Source organism: Chaetura pelagica, unplaced genomic scaffold, assembly GCF_000747805.2.
Source record: "Chaetura pelagica isolate M959 unplaced genomic scaffold, ChaPel_1.0 scaffold246, whole genome shotgun sequence".
In the NCBI taxonomy this organism is placed as follows: domain Eukaryota; kingdom Metazoa; phylum Chordata; class Aves; order Apodiformes; family Apodidae; genus Chaetura; species Chaetura pelagica.
Window position 1 is genome coordinate 1361245 of NW_009953647.1, and position 17362 is coordinate 1378606.

General features: G+C 40.6%; 1 protein-coding gene across 1 annotated transcript in view; it reads right to left on the bottom strand.

The window, feature by feature from the left end:
* Window positions 1-17362, bottom strand: part of ATF6 (activating transcription factor 6) — a 73510-nt gene that overhangs the window by 53778 nt on the left and 2370 nt on the right. The window contains exons 5-7 of the mRNA XM_009999884.1: window positions 15429-15649; window positions 9148-9333; window positions 8672-8763 (exon numbers count right to left, since the gene is read on the bottom strand). Coding sequence (XP_009998186.1) covers window positions 8672-8763; window positions 9148-9333; window positions 15429-15649 — 499 coding nt within the window. The remainder of the gene's footprint in view (window positions 1-8671; window positions 8764-9147; window positions 9334-15428; window positions 15650-17362) is intronic.

A 17362-nucleotide genomic window follows, 5' to 3' on the forward strand; every position in this document is an offset into this window, starting at 1 on the left:
TGATAAAATGCTTATTTTGCAGCAGGACCAGCATAAATTTCTGCCTTAAATAACATGGGCTACATTTGCCTCCCCTTTCCTATTCATTTTTTTAGGACCTTGAAGATGATCAGAAGCTTCTTTCTCAAAATCTCAAAAATGCTTTTAAAAAAATTAAAATAATTCCCCTTCCCTTCTCCTTTGGCTTGTGGCAATGACCCAAAGCCAAACAAACTTTCATTTTTCATAAGGAAAAACCCCTCAATCTGAAACACTGCCCTGCTCCAACCATCTCGTTACTTCGTGAGTTTTGTTCATTTCTTCCGCCCTCTGAATTGTTGTTGTTCTGTTGTATCATTGCTTCCCCTGCATTTCTCCCACAAGAGGTCACTTGTGAAGTTTGTCTGTAAACAGGGCTCCATCTTCAGGTAATAGATAGGAGAGGACACGTAGGTAACAGTCTATATCCTCTAACCTGGCATTCTCAAAGACCGTTCCTTGCCAAGGGGGTACAGGAGAAGATGACATGAGATATCAGAAATATTCTTCCTTTGACATCTCAAATTTTCATGAGGAGAAAAGCATGACTCAGGACAAATCCTTTCAGCAGCTGGGATGAAGGACAGACCTCTCCTGCAGAGCTACATACAGAAACACCTGCCCACCTGACAGAGCTTTACAAGTGCTAGGCAGAGCGGCAGCAATACAAGCTGGAACAGGAAACATCTACAGAGCAGATCCCAACACCATGACACTAAAGATGAAGCCAACATCTAGCATTTAAAAACATTAGGTAGAAGAGGCTAGAAACAGTGAAAAAGAAAGGTAGATGATTCCATTCAGAGGGAAAAAGGCTTCTGAAAAACAGTATTTTCAGCTAAGGCATCAATAGCTGCTTAAAAAAATACTCTAACATGAGGGATGGTAAAAGCATGAATAATTTCTGCATTTTGTTGGGCTACATGATGTGAATTTGGAAAAGAAAGAGCACTTTGGCATATCTCTCCTGAGCAAGTCCTACTATTTGCAGGAATTGAGTTACTGCCCCATATTAAGAGTCAAGAAAGACTGAAGCTGTGAAATTATTTTACTGGACAAGGCGAGCAGTTAGAAGTTGGAAGCTGCAACCTTTTCTGTTTGGCCACACTTCCACACCTGGGGTGCCTACCAAGGCTTTGCAGCCTCCACTTGGATGTCCCAGATACTGTGAGCATCAAAGGGTTTTCACACAGCCACAAACACCCTGTCCAAGCTGGCTGAGCCATTGGCTTGTTTAAGACACAAAATCAGATCCAAGGGAAAAAAAAAGAAAGAACCACTAAATACTTCATGCAGATGTTTGTTCAGAATTGTAGATAAATGTGATTATAGGAGGGAAAGAAAAGCAACACTCCTGTCATGGTTTCTCCAGGCATTCAATGGCACCTGATATTTTAGCTGTATTTTTACTTCTTTGGTTTGAATGTCAGTTTGATAAATTTGGAAGCATGTCTTGCCAGGAGCCCAAACTAAATTTCTTTTCTACTTCTGGCTGAACAAATCCTGTGCAATTCAAGTTTTGAATACTGACATTTAAGTTGTACAGTAACTTCTAGACTGAAGCCAATAGTGATATCATAACAAAGAGTTTTCTGGGGACAGAACCATCTCTGAATATGAGCTGGGATGCTTCCAATGGGCTAAATTTGCACACCAAGGAGACACCAGCCGAAGACCTTGTCCTTTTCCTAACTGATTCCAAGGCTGCCACAGTGCCAAACTCTCTTTGGAAAGTATTTCTTGTTTCTTACTTCCGATGAGGGCATCATCATCTGCCAACAGCAAGGCTCTACCTTCTCCTGGCAGGCTGCTCCAGAGCTAACCTCTGGGAGTTCTGGGCTAGTAAGAGGAGCCCAGTCTCTCTCCTCTGCTGGGGACTTGGAGGAAAGCAACCCAAACTGGAGGCATGATCCCTATGTTTTTCTTGTCTTTTCCTTTCTTTAAAAAAACAATTGACTTTTAATAAAACTGTTAGACAAGAAAGCAATTGAACAATTACTTTTGCTTAGAAAACAACATACAGTTACTTGGAAGTGGACTGGCCTTTACTGCCAGAGCTTGGGCAGGCCTGATGCAAACAGTCTCAACTGCAATGTTCATCCAGGGCAAAAACTTTCTCTATTGCACTCCCAGCCCAGGCAGATGAAAACATGGAGAAAAAGGTAAGTTATCAGTGAGTGCATTTGGCATTCTGTGCTGTTTCTGCACTAGCAGCAGCAGGACAAGGCAAGTGAGTACAGCCAGGCCAAGGCACAACTCCGCCAGGATGAACATGTGGCTGTCATCAGTACAGGAAGGAGGAAGCAAGCACTTCCTGCTCCTCCAGTTGCAGGTTGTTAGAAAATCAAGGGTATTCAATTTTATTCAAGCACCAAGCCATCAAGAGAGGTTTTGAAAGGTCTGGAACCCGAACTCAAGTCCAGATTACTTGTCCTTTTCCTCTCACTTTCTCTCTCTCTCTTCAAGGAGACACTACAACTCAAGATGAAAGGTGTGCTACAGAAGAAGTTCTCTAGCTTTGGGCCACCTCCAACATAAATGTATGCTCAACTCAGCCTTGAAATGTACTCATTAACTGTCACAAACACAAACACTAAAGTCAGTTTCTCAGAAGTGTAAAGAGCCACAGATATCTTCTGGAGATTCTGCTGGTTTTGCTAAAACACTCTGAGGGCTCCATATTTGCTTGGAAGCCAGAAGGAGCTGGCTAACATGGCTCTGCTGAATGCCTCTTGCATTCATCTAACCATCTTCTCATCACATTTCACCAGTCTCTCTCTACTAGCATGTAAGAAATGAATAGTCCTTTGACTCTCATCATTTGTATGTATGTTTGTTAGCATACTTCAGGTACACACCACATGTAAGTCTGTTAACCTCCTGAAGATATGTGGAAGGCTACTGAGGCTTGCAAAAAGCAGAGAAACAATCCTTCTCCATCCTTCACCCAGTGCAAAAAAACCCAGGATTGGATAAACTGACAGCAAGAAATTCACCCTGTTGTACAGCCACATTTGCGGTTCTCTGTTCTCAGAACATTTAGAGATGCTTCAGCAGTCAGCACAAGTTTAGACAACTCCATCCAACCTGCAGCTGACAGAAATCATGGACCACAGGTACAATGCTCAAAGCTCAGCACCACTCCCAGATCAGGCTTTAGCTCAACTAGAAGCAATTATTACTCAAGAGGATATTTAGGGTGTTTTTCAACATGCCAGAACACTGCACAATCTCACGACTGAGCTCACCTCCTAGGGTAGCAGAGTGGTGAGACCCAGACTACACTGAGACCTTGGCTCAGGACTGGCTGATGTGGGTGGGATCTGAGCACACAACATACAGCTCAAACATCTCTGCAGCAGCACAACACATGCTGCATGTCATGTACTGGTAGCAGAATCAGCTCCTTTGCCCCCAGAGATAATGCTCCCTTTCAAAGAACTACAAAATTATTTGTCTTAACTTTGTCCCACCACCAAGGTATCCCTAGGCTCCTGCTTGCTGTAAGACAGGTCTGTTTCTTTAATCAAGGAGTCCAGCATTAAGGCACACACAACAGCAAACTTGCTCAAAAACACTGCTGAATGCACCAAACCTCAAATTATCCTGCTCAAGATTGCTCAGCTTGAGTAAGGGCTCAAGCCCATACTGACACCAGTACAGATGTGCTCAGTGGATGGTGCTTCAGCACCCCAAAACATGTGTGCTCTGAAAGCTCAGCAGGATACACTAATACTGACTAGCAGCCTGCAGGCTAGGGGAGATGCTGAGCTGGGTGATAACAAAGGACTTGTGTTTTGCTTACTTCATGCTTAGAAGCAGCAAATCATGGCAGTGTGAAGCTGAGCAACGCTTGGGTGACTTCCTCATATTAAAAATGAGTAGGCTTACCACTTCTGTTTTGTTTCCCCTAACATTTGTGCTCCCAACCTAAAAAATGGGACACACCCCTGTCTTTAAAGAGTCAAAAATCATCACTTCTCCACTTGTTGCACTCTACAACAGTAGCAGAAAAATCACACTTCTCAGCAACCAGGGCTGGTGTCTTTATTTTCAGAGTGCTCAGTGGATCTATATTTTTAATAGATCATTCAGTTTACAGGATAGTCCTGGAAAGTTGAGGAAAACCCATCAGGGTGCTCTAGAGAGGAGCTGCAGTGAAGTCACTAGAAAAGGCCAGCAACTCTAGTGCAGCTGCTGTAGGCCAACAGAACACAAGAGATTTCGAAGCAGCAGCTTTACTTAGCTGCATCAATCACCACCTCCACCACAAATACAGCTTGAGCATTTTTGGTTACATCATCAAGTCTGTTTTCTAGTTTGAAAGGGATTCCAGCAATACAGAGATGGCCAACTTGTAAGAAAAAAAATAAAATAAAAAATAAAAAATTACACCATCTTCTCAAAGCCCCTGGCCCAATCTCATTGCAGATCTGTCTTTCCTCTCTCCGACTTAATGTTTTTTTCTGTTTTCTGTTTACTAAATATCTGAAATGGTAGCTGAAACACAATCTGGCTGGCTGACAACGTTTTAAATGCTCTAAGAATGCTGTTAGATGATGACCACCATGTTTGCTTGAGTAGACTGATTAGGGGTAAAAACAGATAAATAGCTGAACATTTTTCATAGCGAAGAAAAGAATGTTAGGGCCACTAGCAAGTACCTGGCTTATGTGCTTTGTTGCTACTGTCCCAAGTAGCAGAGACGTAGAAAATTCACCTTTTGCATCTTTTGTGATCTTTCTCCCTCCCTACTTTCTTTATGTGAGTTGGGTTAATTTCCTGAAAATATTTCTCAATCCTATGTAAGACTTGCATTATAAAAACAAACACATAAGACAATTTATATTCAATTTGGAACTGGGAAAAGAAACAAAAAGATTCCCAAAATAAATACATGGATTGTTTAGACTAGAACATGTGCTTTGTTTCAATTTATTTCAGCATTGTTTGGGCTTGTTTAACACAATCTAACACAAATATGGAAATGAAACAAGAAAAAGCCCAAACACCTAGGGATTCTAACAGGCTGACAATCCTCAGATTTCATGTTGTGAATGACCAAAAAAAAAAGTGCACAGCTAATTAGTTATTCCTTAATGCCAGACATCAGCAATTGTTCAGGGGTGCCACGACAGCTGAGAAGGTGGCTGTGCTGGCTGACAGTGGCACTCACAGAAGGCAAGTGCAAAGGCAGGAGATGCTGCCTCCCCCAGATATCTGCCTCCACATGTGCTGGTTCCAGCTCCCAGGGTTTGTGTGCTCCTTGCCTTTTGTGCACACGATGGTGGGCTGTCTGGCACTTCATAGTATGTAAGACGGAGGCACAGGGGTGACCTCCTCAGGGAATTAAATCAAACTGTGCCCTTTTCCCTTCATACACCTCACCAATCATTCTTAAATAATAATAAAAGGAAATTTGTATAGATGTTAAATCCAAACCCAAATAATTCACAAAGATTAGAGAATAGTTCATTGACACACAGATGGGAAATTCCTGGATGCCTTTCTTCTAGTATAAAGCCAAGAGATTAAACAGAAACTTACACTAATAGAATCCATGCTACATCACTTCTGCTTTTACTAATTCAAAGTTGCAATTTTCTCTACAAATAGCAGCAAAATCAAAAGAGTTTAGTAACCCAGCACAACACAATGCAGAGTTACCATTAGCTCTATACAAGTCCCTTTCACGACCAGAACATACTGAATTCACATTTATATTGAATTTATACTTAATCTGACATTGTTATAAGAGATAACATGGTGCCATTTCCAAGACTGAAGGATGCTTTGAAAAGTTTGCTGGCAATTAAACAGACTGGACTAGACTCTCCCTCCAATATTTTCAGATTTCTTGGGTTAATATTCCAGCTTCCCTACCAGACTTTCAGCCCCACTCCCAGGTTCAATGTTACAGATTACCCACACACACAGTGTATTTGTCAGCATGAAAAAATGTGTCAGCAGAACAATTTTATCTTCTAAACTTGTTTGCCACGGGCTGCCACATCCTGGACGGCTTCTCATCACCATAGAACAGCAGAAAAGCACAGACTTAAGAGTCTGTAAAACACCACAAACATCTCACCACTTACACACACAGTCAACAAGACTTTAAGACCAATAAACAAAATCATGTGTGAACCAGTGCTAGTACAACACATATGCACTAAAGCAGAAGAAAACACAGAACTACACATACACAGCCAACCATGCAGATGTTTTTTTGTGGAATGCCAAATGCCCAAACACTGCATTGCACCTCTGCTGACCTGCTGCAGGCCACAGAGTATTTGCAGGACTACCTGTCCTTCAGCTTCACACCCCTGTCTCCAGGGAACCCAACCAATTCTCTGCCTTCTCTGATTTGACAGAAATAGTCAGCTAAAGAGAAAACCCTATATTTCTATTCTTTTGTTTTCCTTCCAGCCTTCAAAGAATCCTATCACTTCCGATTAAGAAACGGAGAAGCATCTTACAATGCTACACCTCCATACAGGTGTGCAAGTAAAATTATTTCCTACACAGCAGAAATGGTAACACTGTCACAAAGTTTCAAGTGAGATTTATCCCCAGTTGACCACTGCATATAAATTAGGCATTACAGCTAACACAGGGGGAGGGGAGGTGGAAGTACTTTCGCTGAAGTATAAGCTAGCATGGATATTTTAACCAAAAAAATCCAAACAACCATAAACCCCCTTATTTCTGTAAGAGGTTGCAGGGACTGAAAAACAACATGAGTATTAGAAACTTCTGTTGTTAAGGTCTAAGCAGAAGAGCAGTCATGACTATCAAATTGGCAGAGCTACCAGTCAGTGATAGCTCTATAAAAGGAAGAAAATGCATATGCTAGGAGTGAGATCTTAAGTAATGTATCCCACATTCTGGGCCTTCAGAGGATATTGCAAAATCAACATTCACATTGCCTTGATACAGTCTAGTATTTTAATTGCAGTGCAAGCATTTATTCTGCTAGAAAAAAAAAAGCGCAGAAAGATAAGAGAAATCTTATCTAGATTCTAGAATTAGAATTACAAATCCAGAATTACATTTCTCCTCACTTCTTAAATCCAATACTGATGCAGACCACTTAGCTCAGGCACAACAATTATACTTGCCTGCTCAAACAGACATCCAAGAATTTCTGTTTGCTTTATCTACTTCTGTTGTAAATATATGAACACAAACTGACCTTTCCATCTACTTCAACAGCAGTTTTTTGCCATCAAACTTAACACCTTATTTATTCTCCCCGGAGGGGCAGAGGAGCTGACACAGGAACGTTAGAGCATTGTGGTAAAAATACTTCCCAGTCATCTTCTGTATGCTTCCAAGCCTCTCAGAACTAACAAAGAGCTTCCTGCATTCCAACTCCTCACTGTAATGTGGAGGCAATTAAAATTGCTTCTAGCTTCAAAAAGATTACTGGTCCCATTAATTTGCACCAAGCAAGAACAGTGTCTCTTGGGGAAGCAGTAACATTTGCAACTGCAGATGGAATGTACAAACCAATCACTTAGTATCTGGAAGCTGATTTTTCCACCTGATAGTAAAAAAGTCCCAATATAAACCCTAAATGCACTAAGAAATGGTCTACCTTAAAATTATCTATATCCAAGTAAAAATATCAGCTGCACTTCATTGCCTGAGATAAACAGTATTTGTAGTAAGTGCAAATACTTGAAAAGTTATTTCAACTTCAGCAAATTTTCTAATGTTATTAAAAATACAAACACCAACATTGTAAAAGTTTATAACAGTTGGAAACAAAGTCCTCCTCCAGATTTATCTCATGCCATTCCTTGAGAATGACTGGGGTTTTGAGGACAAATGGATACACTGCACACTGGGAACCTACTGAAATGACCTTCCGTTTTGAAAAGGTGAACAAGCTTCATGTAAAAGACCGTTATTTTTGAGAGCCAGCTAAATAGACATATACGTGCAAGAAGTATCCCTTTTTTGGTCTCCTCTCTTCCACAGATTTCTTTATAAAAAGTGTCTGGGAAATAAAGCAGCATTTCCTTCCTGCTTTCTGGCTCCTTTGCCCCACTGACACTGTTTGAAGAAGACAGGCTTTTGATTACCACTTCAACAAATTAAATCAAGGCGAGGGAACAACCTCCTCACCAGATCTAGAAGACAAGCAACACACAGCTTACTCTGTAATGAGGAGGACTGTGGCTAGACACAACTAATGCTGAGGATTGCAAAGCACTGGAACAAACAGTGGGATTTCCTGCACTGGGTAAGAGAAGCAGCTTAAACTCATAGCTATTGAGATTAGCACAGGTATAAACAAGCAGACAAGCTCTAAAATGTTGTGACTTTTTTTCTAAAAGGATTCTAAACACAGCTTTTTAATATCTTCAAGTATAAATGGAGCAGACAAACTGCATATGCTGCACTGATTAACAAAATGCCAAGAAAAGAGAAATGAAAAGTACAAGATCTAGCTCTTGTTGCCACAAAGACTCCAGAAGAGGAACAATTATACAGTCTTCCCCTGTGCAGGAGGAGAGTAAAGGACAGCAGTCAAGTTTCAAGCTCAAAGTTTCAGAACACAGCAGTTGCTGCATTAAAGATTAAAACAAAACCTGCAAGATAGCAAACTGGCTATGCAAAGAGGAATTCCTAGGCAGCTTACCTCAGTGGGCCATAATTTAGCATTATAAAAGCCAGGATCACCATCACACACAGGGTCCTTCTCTTTGGAGATGATACTTTGAGTTTCTGGTTCTAGACAGGAAAAAACAGGAAGATATGCAATAAAAAAGGGGCACAGATATGTAAAGGTATGTCAGAAACGAAACACTTTGCTGTTCAGATTTATATTTGCCTAATTATGAATGAATACAGACCAGGACTACTTAAAAATAAAACTCTTTTGTTTGTGCACCATATTCAGCTTCTAACCATTCTCTTTTCTCAGTGCACCATGAAATAAATTAAAAGTCAGCTAGACAATGCAACAGCTGATCTGACCTATAGTTAGTGGAAGTTCTGCTTGGAGTAGGCAGCTCAGCTAGAAAGCCCCAAAGGTCTTCCATGATTTTGTTCAAGTGCCTTCCACCTGAGAAACTGTCTCTTTATTTAAGTCAGATCTTCATCACAATCTCTTACCTCTAATACTACTTCATCCAGCTGCCTCTTCAGTGTGCTGTTTTCTTTCTTGAGCTTTTCATTCTCCAGCAAGGCTGCCTCCAGCCTTGCCTCCAATCCCAACATGTATTCTTTCTTTTTCTTCCGTGACTGAAAGGCTGACTCCCGGTTTTTGATCATGCGCTGCTGTCTTCTCAAGACATTGACCTAGGCAGACAACACAGAGGCTTCTTACTGATCTGCAAGTTAAAAGTGACTCTCCTTTCTCATGCAACTTCTGCTCCTCTAAAAGTCAAGAGTCTGCACCGATTGCTTCTCACACTCTGCTTCAGATAAGCTGAAATGTCCAGGACAAATGCAATTGGGAAATCACGGTACCGCTCTGAGTGTCATAGCTCACGGACAACGAAAAAAGGGTCCTGGGCTGTCTCTGTCTCCTCCTGGATCCTCAACCTTCTCCTATGTGTAGAGGACACTAAATGCATAGTTGAGCAGCAGTTTGATTTGATCAATCAAAACACAAAGACAGAAAATACGTATCTACAAGTTTGCAAGGTAGCAAGAATATCTTTCACCTGTCACTTCACCATGCACCATTTGACAGGCTACAACCACTCATCTGGTTTCTTAACTGGAAAGTCCTATGGTTTTTTAGTTTGTCCTGTATGGGAGCCATTTCTACATGGATTATACCCATTTCTATACCTTTTACAGCTCTGCTACATAGTTTTTGAGATTTTGAATACTGCTGCTGACATCAGAGTGCACATTCTATGTGTATCAAGCACTTCCATGGCAGTTTAAATGCAGTCTACATACTAACATTTTAAGTCAGATCAGAAACGTGGCTTTAATGCTCATTTCCTTATTGTCCAACTTAATAGGCTCTGGTTCACACCACAGAACAGTTTCCAATAAAGCACACAAATTGGATTCCTTCTGGATGAAGTTAAACCAGCAAATATACTCCAGGAGGGCACATAATTTACTGCAACCACTAGCAGCATTCAGCTGAAAGACCAGCCCAAGACAGTTCAAAGTCGCCCCAGCAACCTTTTCCCATCCTCCAACAATCATGATGACTCTGGTATTTTTCCCAAGCAGGAACAGTCTAGTGTCTTTTACCGCTTACTCATTTTGTGGTTTGCCCTGAGTGGGACAACCTAGACTGAAAGCATCTCGCTGCTGACAATGCTAGTAACAATCAATACTGCAGACTTACACAAAGCCATTTGAAACCTACATTTAAACACTGCTCTGATTTCCTTTCTTTCACAGATTAGCAACAGCAACTCTGTTTAAAACAGCAGATTTCCATCACATTATTAAGCTACAACAGGATATGCCTTAACAATGTTTACACTGAAAGAGAACTGAATGCTGTATATTAGACAGAGCTGAATATCCTCCTGTAGCTACCAACATATGCAGTGGAGTAAGCTCTACCTATTAGAGCATGAAAGCTAAAGAAAAAAAGAGAACTATTCCAGAAATTTCAGTTGAGTAAAAAAATAAACAAGTCACAGAATAGTAACATTAACAAACTCAGTGTGCTCCAGTTAAGGTCTGACTGCTTAATGAATCTTAACCATAGCTTTCTAACTCTCCCCCTCTATGTATGTACCCACTCACAGACAGTATGTTGCTCTAGGGCTTTGGTGTATGAAAGAAAAATTGGCTGCAGGCTGTTTGAAGAAGTCATTCTTCACGATACTGCAGTCTAGTGACAAAGGCTAAGAAAAAATGTTACAGTGCATTAACATTTTGGGCTGCCTCTATGTTGATTTAATTGCTTTCTGTAAAGATCATTTATTATATGTCTAGTCTGCTGCCACCAACAAAAGTCTTCAAAGCTTAAAGTTAAAGAAAAAAAAGAGAACTATTCCAGAAATTTCAGTTGAGTAAAAAAATAAACAAGTCACAGAATAGTAACATTAACAAACTCAGTGTGCTCCAGTTAAGGTCTGACTGCTTAATGAATCTTAACCATAGCTTTCTAACTCTCCCCCTCTATGTATGTACCCACTCACAGACAGTATGTTGCTCTAGGGCTTTGGTGTATGAAAGAAAAATTGGCTGCAGGCTGTTTGAAGAAGTCATTCTTCACGATACTGCAGTCTAGTGACAAAGGCTAAGAAAAAATGTTACAGTGCATTAACATTTTGGGCTGCCTCTATGTTGATTTAATTGCTTTCTGTAAAGATCATTTATTATATGTCTAGTCTGCTGCCACCAACAAAAGTCTGTGAAAGTGAAGCTGTTGTACTTATTCCAGTTTCTCTCTTTAGCAGAGAGTGAAGAAGGGAAAGATTTTAACCTATTTTCATTAACACTAAGCTTTGTCTTGAGTTGTTTAAGTACTGCAATACTTAATGTAAGAAAACTTTTGCAGACATACAACATTTTTGGAAAAAAAAATATTCAGGCTAGCCAGGGACTGCAGTATATAGAACACACCAATTTGGGGCCAGGATCACTGCAGCTGTCCAGAGATTAAATAATAAGGAACGAGTTCATGCAGCAGCTTTGGCTTCAGTTGTGTGATATTCCAAACAAGCAGTTACATTACTCTTCTTAAAAAGAGATTTTGCATCATGAAGTCAAAGAGAGAACACCAAATTGTTTACATCCATCCTGGTTTGCAGACCTACTCAGGATTATTCACTACTGGAGAGCTTTTGACTGTGTCTGGAACCTCTAGCAAACTGATCTGCTTCCATGGAGAAAACACAGAGTTAAAGCACCAGTGTAGTGTTTGTACACTGAGAGCACATCCTAAGGTACATCAATTGCTGTTTCAGACACTACCAGCTTAGCTTACTTACCTGAAAGTTGCCCACATTTCAGACAGTATTGATCTAGACTGCCCTCTTTTACTCAGTGTTCTCCAAATGCTAGCAGGAACAACAGCTCTGTGCAATAACTGCATTCCAGTCTACGCCACACTAGTTTCACTTGCACGTTTCTTAAGTTTGTGTAAATGAACCCTAGCTATTCTTATCCTCCAGTTATTTTGTTTTAATTGACAATCCCTAAAACACTTTTAAGGTCCTTGGTCAACCCTCTAGCCCTTGCCTGGCGTTTCTTGGGGAATAAGCCACAACTGCACACCTGATCCTACCTAAATCTGATACAGAAAAAGGGAAGAGTTGTGTCTGTGAAACAGCACAACAAAGCTTAAACCTGGAAACAGTGTGGCACTAAGCTTCACATAGCTGGCTTGGTATCAAGATAAACATGCCACTTGCTTCAGCATTTTGAGAGTGAGAAGAGAGAGACGAACTAACTTATAATGTCTGACTGCATGAGCAACTCTGCTTTGCACAAGTGCCCAACAATGATTAAAATTAGCAAACACTTCTTAACTCATTTTGCAGACTCCCACTTTGTAGGTTGCATTGTATTAATTTACCACTCCAAATATTAAGTTCTGGTTCTCAGGAAACACAGCCCATAAAAGGAAAACACTGGCATTAAAAAACAAACATTAATCGATGATGCAACTTCTGCTTCCCAGCTTTAAAAACTACACCAACACTAACACACACACACAAGATGTGTAAATATGGAGAAGTGAAAGATTCATTGCAAAACCTTGCTTCAAACAGTACTAACTAGATTCAGATTGTCCTCTATCTTCACAGTCATGCACTTTACAAATAAACACTGCTACCTCCGTTTAGTCTTCCAAAGTAAGCTCAGTTCTGAGCAGAATTTAACCTCCATTCCAACACAAGCTCTCTTTCCAGCACAAGATAGTAAGAATGTTTCTCACTCTCCACAGAGTCTTTGGTACACACATTGGAAAAGTTAATAAAAAGCTGAAAGTACAAGCCATTTCAACCTTACACAGGCTGTCTTCTTAACTCAGCTTATGCAAACTGCTGTCTTGAAAGATGTATTTTAAATGCAGATTTCTTTAAATCTATGCAAAAAATCTACATACAAAATCTATGCAAGCATTTTCTCTGTTCTTATGAAAGACCTGGGTTTTCTTGTCTCTAACTCAACAGAACACAACTTGACTAATGAGTTTATTTCATATGAAGATTAGCCAATGTACAGCACAGAGAAAAAGGATCCTTTAATAGAAATGCACATGTTGAACTGATAAATCTAATTTTTCAGCATTTTTATCAACAGAACTGGTAGGCAGGATTACATACTCTCTCTCTACAGAGTTGAAATTTCAGAGAAAGGCCCTGTAAGGACACAACTAAACTAGATTCCCTCACACACCTACCATTTACGTCCTCCTATCATTCAGTTACCACAGGGAAGACAATCTGCTTTTTCAGTTAAGAGCTTCCTCCCTTCAAACAGAAGAGTGGCTTGCTTAGGCAGCATTTCTTTTGTCCAGGTTCCCAGTGGAAAGTTAACCAGTTTCCTAGTGAAGAGTGACAGCACTGAAAGCCTGGCCCTGCCAAGCTGCTCGAACGTTGCCATCAGGGCCAGAAGGCAGGGCAGCTTGTTGAGTGTTGATCTCAGTCTCATTCATTGGAAGGGCCGAGTGTTAAGCTAAGAGTTTATCCCTCCTAAACCCAAAAAGAAAGCCCTGCAATATTTCTTTTTATCCTGCAACATCTACTTAGATTAGGAAACAAAAACACATGTTTCAGAGCTCAAATGACAGCTAAATCTGTGTGGCTCTGAGTGCCACACACGGCGTCACAAGATGTGTTAACCCTGCTGGTGCATCCCCAAACCTTTGTTCTTTTTCCAAGTGCTGTGTCACAGCGTGTGCTGAAGAACAGTAGCAACTGCTCTTTCATGCTTCAAGAAATACAGGTAAGATGTGCAGCATTTATGCTGCTATCAAGTCTTAAAACTGCCTCCCTAAGACAGCTTCAGGTGGAAATACCCACAGATCCATTGCTCAGAACAAACAGCTGCCCATTACCCCAGTGACACATCTGTCTGTCACAGATGTGGGTATGAAGTGTGATGACAGTAAAGAGGTTTTGTCAATTAAACTTTATATTCAGACAATGGCAAGGTGCCATGCTAGCCCTCACTGCAGGGAGTCACAGATCTAAGGACTGCTGACAAGTCTCTCAGTCGGTTTTGCATGGCAGGCAATTATCAGTTAACAGGCTCTTAATGGGCCTGTCCACTGGCAGACCTCTGGTAGCTTCTTGCAAATTCAAGATTAGGATTCCATTGCAGTCTGGCTGCTGAATTACTTGTAGCAAATAATTTTTCATTTAAAAACACAGCCCCCCCCCAAAAAAAAGAACAGTGAGGAAAATTTAAAATCAAACAGGAGTGGCAACTCTCAGACACTAGGAAACGGTACAATGAGGAAGCCAGCAGGGATGTGCCTCTGAGGAGCAGTGTCCTGCACTGCTAACAAGCAGGTGACTGTCCTGCACAATTTCAAGTGAATGGACACCAGTATTTTCTCCCTCTCACTGGGAGATGCAATAGGACCCTAAGCTCGTAACAACTGCACTTGGAATAACACACTGAAGAATAACACCCTGAGAGTTTAAAAGCTACAAACAAGAAGCTTCACTACTTTCTGCAACATCCTTCCTTCAGACAACAAAATACAACCCAAGCAGCTCCAAACTACTAGGAACTACATCAAGTTAACACCCAGCTTGCTAGGTAGTTAAGGTGTCAAAGCTAAGGTGGGAGAAAAAAAACCCCACACATCCCAAAAGCTGTTCCTGTTGACATCTACTGCTTACTGTGAGCTGCTGTGGAAAAACCTACTCATTTGTGCAATGACTGTTAAGAGCTTACCCCTGTCCTACTCATTCAGTATATGATCAAAAGGGAGCCTAAAGATATTACAATCATCTGAAAATCAATACCTAAAGTTTCTAAAAATTTGAGTAAAATCTGGGGAGATAAAGAGGATGGGAAAAGAATCAGGCCGATCGCTGACATTTCCAATTAATCTACTTCCCCAGAAGTGTTATATGCATTATAAAAACGGTTTAACACTAATCAAAAATCAGATATATCACACCTTCCTGTACGTAAAAGAGCTCCAGCCATTGTGAGCTTGCAGTTGAGAAGACAAGGAAAAAAAATATATCAGCACTGTCTTCTGCCACAATGCTTCCACACCTGGCCTGCCACTCCAGGCAGACCAGCAGATAACAAGCTGTTCCTCCCCATTTTTTGCCAAGCTGTTGAATTTCCTGTTTACTGTTAGAAATCCTATCCAATGAGGCAAATTATGGCTCTGTCTTCCTGAGATTCTTGAAATGACCAGGTTCTCCCATTATGTCTCACACGCAGGTAACTTCCAAGCTTTGGTTGTTAGCCATCATCACAGAGTCAGAACTTACATCCACTCCCTTTGCTGGTGTGGTGCTTTGAAGCAAGGGCTTAGTCCCTGGTATTTTGCCACTTGCTGAGCCGTTTCCCACAGCTGGAGGCAACGCATTCACCACAGGATTGTGAAGTTGTGTGGTTCCTCCAGCGACAGCAATGACTGGCTGGGAGGCAGGCAGCACCCCAGAAGCCTGGAGCTGTACCACAGTGGGCTGGGGGAGCACCACTGATGGACCTAGAACACAAGAAGAAACAGGAGTGCTCAGTATATGATACGATATGGATTTGTACATGACCAGTTTGTAAGGGAATAGTGGTGCAGGAGGTGGAGAGCATTCCTTCCTCTCCTCTCCCACACCATATATCTCAAGTCCAATTCTTCAGCATTAGTATATTCCATGGGGTAGGAATGCAAAAAAAAAAAATAAAAAAGCTCTAAAGTTTGCAGCACTCTAATCTACCCTGCAAACCAAAACTACACATATCAAAGGGATCCACTAAATCAAGCTCTCTCCCAAAACCCAGTGGCTCTTCTAAGTTAACAAAAGCCAACACTTGTTAGAAACATTACACATTTCAGTGGATTGCTAACACTCAATGCACTCTCAGCAACTTTTTCAAAGAACTGAAGTCAGCTTACTTTCTCCCTTTTGTCTATCCTTACTTTAGTGCTTTATTTTATGGAAAACTTACAGAAGTGGCTCATACTACACAAACCAATTCAGAAACTGCATAAAGAAGACAAAAAGAGAATGAACAATGCAAGTTACACTTTCATACTTAAGTTAAATCCTCACTTCCCGTTGAGACAAACCATTTTTTGGAAAAAAGTCTTATGTAAGAAATTTTATGCACAAGAACAGAAAAGCAAAGCAGGAAAAAAGAGGTAATTTTGATAAGAGTTTGAAATGGAATTAAAAACAGTCACTTCCAAGAAACATCAGTCCAACAGCTACATTGAACTCAATCAGATGCCCGAGTAATATTTTGTTGTCTGAAAACACATGAACACCTCTTTAATCTTTTGTAACAGGATGACCTTGCCAGCTTTCAGTAACAGCATGTTCCAGCTGAGCATTCCAACCAAGATGTACAACAATGTGCTACAGCATTTACCCAACCTTCTGGAAAGTGAAAAATTAAGTCATTTACTTAGTGCTAAGACCTCTTAGGCGTAAGATTAGATCTCCTTTCTTGCAGAGATAATCTTGAAGACATAATAAGTTAGTACCACCCTATTTAAGAACCTCAAATGGTGAATTTGAGATTTTTTCAATAGCTATTTTAATGCATAAAATATGTGATGCTCTAAGATCATGCTTTCTTCTTTAAGCTTTTACAAAAGAGATTGTAAAAATAGCATTCCTCATCCTCCTTTGAAGATAAGTGTATTTCAAACCGGTAGCTCCACCTTGTCATGTACAGGAGACTTTGATCAATGAAAAAGATCCTTATGGTTATTGTTATGGAAGCAACACTATAGAATTTTTAAACACACCATCAGTTAAAGTAAATTTCCTAAAGTATTTCCTCTACAGTGCGTCACGGAAACTACTCTTCAGACTTTTCTTCAGAGAAAATGAGATGCTGATCTTCACAGTACTGTACTTACATAAAAAAAATCCACATCCCAAACATTTCTTATTCCTTGAACATCAGAAGGAATAAAAATTAAGTTAGCCTGACTGTGTTGACCTGTGTTTTAAGCAGTTCAACCATCTCAGGCATGTTGTAACAAATGTCAGCATCTCCAGCTTTCACTTAACTCCTGATGAAGGAACCACCAGTAATTAAGACAATTTTTTAACTATTATAATTTCTAGCTACATGTCCTGAAGTACTTGGCTCCTTTTCCTTTCACGTCTCGTTGACAGTACAGTCAACAGCAGGAGACTGCAGCCATCGGGTGGTGAAAAGGAGCAACAGCATCTGAGCATTTCAGGAATGC